The 7,067-nt window shown below is 32.2% G+C and overlaps 1 protein-coding gene across 1 annotated transcript; it reads right to left on the reverse strand.

Annotated features, from left to right (window-relative positions):
- Positions 1-1,155: 1,155 nt before the first annotated feature.
- LOC139489803 (tetranectin-like protein) lies at positions 1,156-5,133 on the reverse strand. Its single transcript, XM_071276650.1, has 5 exons — positions 5,024-5,133; positions 4,151-4,230; positions 3,457-3,544; positions 1,710-1,926; positions 1,156-1,216 (listed from the first exon to the last, which is right to left on the reverse strand). Exons 1-5 carry the CDS (start codon positions 5,073-5,075, stop codon positions 1,204-1,206), a joined length of 450 nt encoding a protein of 149 aa, XP_071132751.1. The 5' UTR covers positions 5,076-5,133; the 3' UTR covers positions 1,156-1,203.
- Between the last annotated feature and the right edge of the window lie 1,934 nt (positions 5,134-7,067).

Genomic DNA, 7,067 nt, shown 5'->3' on the forward strand with positions numbered 1-7,067 from the left:
CAGTTGTCTCATTGGCAATCATACCACATCTTCCTTTTATATTAAGTCTAAGATGCATATTTGTTCTTTTTTTGTTTTTTTTTTTTGTTTTTGTTATTTGCTTTGAACTAACTGTCAAACACTGCGAGTACTCTTAGATATGTACGAAGTGTCTTTTTGGTGTTAATATGTACAAGTATCCGGTCACCTCATCTCTGTGTTTTCGTTTTATGCATTTCTATTTGTATCCATCTGATCATTTAAGCCTTTTCCAACTGATTTATATAGTTCATTCTTGTGTTGTACTGTTACACTACTGTCACAGGTAAGGGGGTTTCCCGCTTACATGTTTAACCCCGCCACATTATGTATGTATGTGCCTCTCCCAAGTCAGGAGCCTGTATTTTAGTTGGTGTCGTTTGTTCGGTTTTTAGTAATTTTATGTGTACATTAATCATGTTGATAGGTCGTTAGTTTTTCTCGTTTGATTTTTTTACATTTGTGATTTCGGGGCCTTTCATAGATGACTATGTAGTATGTTTTTTGCTTATTGTTGTAGGCCTTACGGTGACTATAACTGTTAATTTCTGTGTCTTGAATATTTGTGGAGCGGAAGTATACCTGCCCCGCAAAACAAATCAGTTCATCAGTAACTGTTCATCAAATTAACAACATTTTCTGTATGTTTTAAAATTGCACAATATACAATATGTGAGTCATAAATTTGTCTACCATTACCCTAGGCGCCACCTTGATTGTACGGTATGAACTACGTGTACTAGCAACTACTAAATACTGTAAGTTAGATTTAAAATTGATAAAGGAAATGGGGAATGTGTCAAAGCGACAATAACCCGACCAGAGAGCAGACAACAGCCGCAGGCCACCAATGGGTCTTCAATGTAGCGAGAAACTCCCGCACCCGTAGGCGTCTTTCAGCTTGCCCCTTAATAAATATGTATACTAGTACAGTGATAATGGACGTGATACTAAACTCCGAATTATACACAAGAAACTAAAATTAAAAATCCTACAAGACTAACAAAGGCGTGCATGTTTGTTTGCTACTACAAACTATAGTATAGATTTATAATTTATATATAGTCCTCGTCATTACATCGAAACATTCATTATTTGCGTTATTTGAGGTGACAAACAGTATGACAAATAATAATATCCTTATATATATTCTTTATTCTTTATCACTTCATTATTGTATAAACATCACGCCGCAACCCTATAAAGAGAAAACAAAAGAAAAGATACCATTATCATTTAGTCATTCAATATTCCATTGAAAATTAGTGTGTTTTCTCTTGAGCATACTGCATACATCATATTTATATGGGGACGAAGTCCCCAATAACGGTAGAAAAATCAATAAAAAAAAATAAAAAAAAAAAAATCTACTAATGAACTCAAAATCGTTAACTTTTTTTTCAGACTTTTTTTAAATCCTCGCATCTGCGCAGAAATCTACTTCCTTTTCCGGTTTAAATAATATGCTAACATAATCGTACACTGTGTTTTGGTGTGTTTCTCATCCGTTATCATTCTATTTAAGAAATCTTCTATGCAACCTGTATTGAGATCAAATGTCCCCCCTCCCCCCAAAAAAAAATTATATCTTGTTTATTTTTGACTGGTTCTTTGTTTTAACTAAAACTTGAAAAGTGCTATTTTTTTATTTTTTTTTTTTTTCATTATTGAATTTTATGCAGTAATCTTACATGTTATCTGCCTCACAAATGAACTTGTATCTAGCTAGACAATTCTCGTCTGCCCAGTACCCGTAGAAGGCAGCCCACAAAGCGACACAATTTGCGGCCGTCCCAGCATTGGGTTCACCAGGTTGAAAGTTGTTGACTTTTATCGGAATCTGTCCTGTTGAGTATATCCATTTTCCCTCTTGAATTATATCCGATATGCCTATCCAGAAAATGCCACCTGTGAAGTAAATGTTAATTCCACAAAATATATATACTTATTATATATATTGCCAACAAATAAAATAGTACTTTCAAATCAGAAAGTCCTTTATATAATGGAAAAATAAAAAGCTCAAACATATCAAACGAAAAGAACAAAACTGACATATTCCTGACAGTACATGCATTTGTTTGGTATCTTGTTTGAGGGGTTTTTTAAATGTCTTTTCCTTCATTAACAGTTTGGTTGTTGAGACAATAAGTAAATCATCATTTATCAACGTTTGTATACAAGTTCACATCAATTAGTTTGTTCTGATAGCAACTGAGCCAATAAAATGTATCTTTCAAAATTGATGAGTCGTTAAGCATGACCCGTGAAAGTTAATATTTAGTTCTCTCTGTTGTCTCGTTAGTACTTTTATTTGTCTGTTTGTCTTTTTCTTTGTTAGCCATGGCTTTGTCTATTTTTTTATTTATTAGCTTGACTATCCCTCTGGTATCTTTCGCCCCTCTCTTAGTAGGTTGATGGAAATCATTTTTGCTTTATTTTCAAACCTTTCTTATAGAAAAGAGGAGAAATTTCACCGAATGTTTCTTGTCATTATCATAAAAACGGGTACAACATGTGGAATACGATATGTTTACCCTTCTGATGAACCTTGGATCAATCCAATTTTAAGGTTGGGTTTAAAATCAAAGTCTATGCTTCTTATCTTGTTTTAAGGACTACCCAACGTCATGCAAAGTTGTACGGAAAAAAAGTAAAACATATTTGTTTTTTCGTTATATGGCCATAAAATCATCTTTTGTGTAATTTTTTTTGTTTCTTTATTTTGCTTTGTTATCGTCTGATTTAAATTTCCAATTCTATTAAATAAAGGCAACAGTAGTATACCGCTGTTCAAAAATCGTAAATCTATTGACAAAAAACAAAATCGGGGAAACAAACTAAATCTGAGGGAAACGCATTAAATAAAAGAGGAGAACAACGACACAACATTCAAATGTAACACACATAGCAACGGACTAAGCATAAGACTAAATCCGATGAGAATAACCAATATAACATCAAAACCAAATACATGAATTTGGGATAGAAAAGTACCGTGACACGTCTTATAGTAACGTGAATTCACACTCAAATATAGGAGAAAACAAACGACACAACAGAAAAACAACGTAAAAATGTTACACACACAGAAACGAACTATGATATAATAATGGCCATTTTCCTGACTTGGTACAGGAAATTTTTAATGAAAAAAATGGTGGGTTGAACCTGGTTTTGTGGCATGCCAAACCTCGCACTTTAATGGCATTGTTAAATATAACATTAAAATGACAACATGATAATACAGGACTTCAATACAAATAAATAGGAGAACGTATTAGGCAAAGAAAAACATGAATAATAGCTAATAGACATCAAGTTTAAAATTCAATACGTCAAAACCGCGCCTCGTCCACACAAGACTTACCAGTGACGCCCAGATATAAAAGTTCGAAAGCTAAAAAAAGGGTACAAAGTTGTACTATTAAAACATACCCATAATCTGACTGTGACTAATCAGGAAATGAGATGTGTTGGTATTCATAGGTTCAGCTAGCTTAGAATTAAATCCACCACAAACTGTCTTTAAAATAGAACATATCAAACTTACTGATGTATAACTCGAGTTTTACAGATAGAACAAAAATACAAAAGCTTGAGAACTACCTGTGTACAAATTAAAGAAATTCAAAAGTTCATATGGAATAAGAAAAGCTTATTGTTAGAAAAGTTCATGCTCATTCTGAACAATAACAACTTCATTGTCCTTACTTTTGTAATAGCCATGATCTTTTCTGTGATTATATTGGGTTGTTTTAAGATAATTTAATTAAATGAACAAAGAACAGAAGTCAGCTGTTCGTGTTGTTTATTCTTTAGTTTTCTATGTTGTGTCATGTGTGCTGCTTTTTGTTTGTCTTTTTCATTTTTAGCCATGGCGTTGTCAGTTTGTTTAAGATTTATGAGTTTGACTGTCCCTTTGGTATCTTGCGTCCCTCTGTTACCTGTGTTGTCCTTGTAATTGGGTCTTGCGTTGGTTATTATTACTAATTTAGTTAATATTTGTTCTATTTACGATCTGCAACTTGTGTTTTGAACACGAGATTTGAAATCACGATGAATAATAATTGAACAAAAAAAAATATAATTGAAATTCTTTGAACAGCTAACAATTCTGCAATACACTAACCGATGCTTCAATCCATGATTCCACCTGCCGACTGAACAAATAGCATTTGTTTTCAAATTGTGTCCATCCATTCATGCAACCTAGAGAAGAAGGTAAGAAAAAACAATCAAAAGTTTTAATGAAACCGTTATAGTAGTAATATTGTTTTGGGTGATTCATAAAAAAAAACACACAATCAATTAATATAGATCCGCAACCGTATCTACAAGGACTCACTTTAGTTTCATTCATTCATTGTTATGTTCTTATCAGTGATTCAAAGTAAAAAACAATCACATTTCCATTTATAAATGAAAACCAAAAGAACACAATTGAATCATTAAAATCGTCTATGGTCAATTCTTATATGAGTTAGTTCAAATCGTACCAAACTCAGCGGAAATTTCAAACAGAAAGTCCCTAATCGAATGTTGAAACATGCATTTTCATTGGAAGAAAATTAATCTGGTTTATAGCTAGTTAAATATATCACTCGTAGGAAGGCCGCATAAAATTTTCGTCATGTTGCTCATTGTTAGTACGAAGTCAATGATAAGCATCATTTTACAATGTCACATTCATTTAAAAAATGAGTGGGAAGGCAGTTAAAACATATCTGTTGCAATCCGATATTCCTGAACAATCAACAAAAAGGTATGCAAAATACTCCGTTTTAAAATTGACTTTGGTTGCCATAATAACATAATTTTCATACATACCTGACAATAATGTATGCCGATTTTACGTGCATTTAATATAAATGTAAATGTACGTTACATTACAATAATTCAATAATATTTCAGAAAACAAATCCTATACAGCTAATATGCTATGTTGTATAAAATAGTTTATTTCAATATTCTGCGACTGCAACTTAATTGTAGAGTTACTCACAACTGATAGAAGAGACACAACATAGAACCACCACTAAATCAATCACGTTCATCTCAAGTTGTATGTTAAGAACTAAGATACTAGGTTAAATAAAGGTTGTTAATTACGTCATAAATATGCTCATTCAATATAGTTTGTTATCATCTAGATGTCTTATCTTTATACCTATAGATTCTCTGTGACTTTTGTAAACATGAAAGTCAGAACTTAGAATATTTTCTACTTAAGAAACGGTCCAAAGTGTTCTTAAAAACATTAAATGTTTGTTTATACAGCTGCTTCAGATTAAATCTTGCTGTATTAAAAAACAATAATGAGGTCAAACATGCAGTCGTATGAAAAACAATTGTGTTCTGTTTTCTCAAGTATGACAGGGTTGATAACACTATTTTGTATTCAAGATTATCAAATTATTTTACTTCATAACTTCAGCCATTTATTTACTTAAAACTTCGTCTATTCTTTTTGTATAATACATCAAAGTCCTCATTGACTGTTGAATTTAGATCTAAATACTACTATAGTCGCCGTCAGCTGAAATTCGTAGCGGTAATCGGTAAAAATAATCTAAACTATCAATTGCGTTCACTCGAGATATAGTTTTTCACATTCCATTCATATTTGCAAAAAGAAAAACCACTACTGACCTACCTTTTAAGTGATTGCACTGTGATAATTGCACTGGCCTAATGAACAAAATTCATGTGACCGTGACGTCATCAACATTTTTTGCAGGGTTTACTCTGGTTTAAAATCGAATTTAGAATTAAACTATAAGACACAACTAGAATTTTTTTCTGTCTATTCAAAAAAACATAAAAAAATGTGGTGCACACTTTTAAATAACCCGCTACGCGGATTATTCTGTGTGCACCACATTTATTATGTTATTTCTTCATAGACATAAAAAAAAAATACAGTCATTCCTTATAAAAACATTGAATGTCGAATACACATGTGGTGGAGACGACATAATCAATAGAGGAAACATGCATTACAAGCCATATTTGTCTGATTTCATCCAGTTGTTTTCTTCTTTTAGTTGATGAGCTTCCCTCGGTTTCAGTTTGCGACCCATATTTGCGTTTTCCCAATCGATTTATGACTTTTGAACACCGGTAAACAGCGGTATACAACTGTTGCCTTTATACTATTGTTGTCTTTATTTTTCCTCTTTTTATTCTGTTGTTTTCATTTTCTAAAGCACTGATCCTGAGTCGATACCTCTGCTGATGGATTATCAGTCCTCTAATACAGGGTATCGGTAGCTCAGTTATCAGTACTTCGGTACTGACATGATTTAAAGCAAAGTTTATAAAATTGCCCGTTTATAAATTTTGAAATTAAAAAATAATAAGGTGTCTCCTCTCCCAGGATGTTGGCGTAAGATTGATTGGTTATTTTTTTTTGTCCTCTTTGTTTTATAGAACGTCAACATTTTTGGTCCTTATACATCCTTTGGCTTTCAAATATTCTGCTTTGCGCGTTCCTGATGAAGCTAAATCCATAGAAGTGGTTCGGCCACATTTAATTTGTAACGAGTTATTTTCATTGTTGTTGTTTTTTTTTATTATTTATTTAAAGAGCTGATCATAAATGATGATACGAAAAGAAATGGATAAATAGAGAACCAATATATATGTACGAAAGTGCGGATACCAGTGAAGTTTTTGTTATCCCATCTGTAAAAAGAATCGTTATACGAACTTTAGATTGGTATTCTCGTGTATGTAACAATGTTTTAGATTTTAACGGGAAAAATTTATGTATTACTGAAAAATTATTACACCAGGGTTTTCGATATCACTAACTAGTCAAAACATTTACTAAATTTTATCATCGGTATAAGGACATCATTCGTAAATATAGCTCAACATGCGGACTTCTTATACGTTCAGGTATTTCACATCCAATTTTTTATGGAAATATTCTTTATAAAGCACAAAAATGTCAGTATTTACCTCAGAAACTAACAAAACCTTTAAATAGACTTATTAAGAAGGGATATAGTTAAGATACTGTTGTCAGGTCATTAAAGATTGCA

This window comes from Mytilus edulis, chromosome 9 (assembly GCF_963676685.1).
Source record: "Mytilus edulis chromosome 9, xbMytEdul2.2, whole genome shotgun sequence".
In the NCBI taxonomy this organism is placed as follows: Eukaryota; Metazoa; Mollusca; class Bivalvia; order Mytilida; family Mytilidae; genus Mytilus; species Mytilus edulis.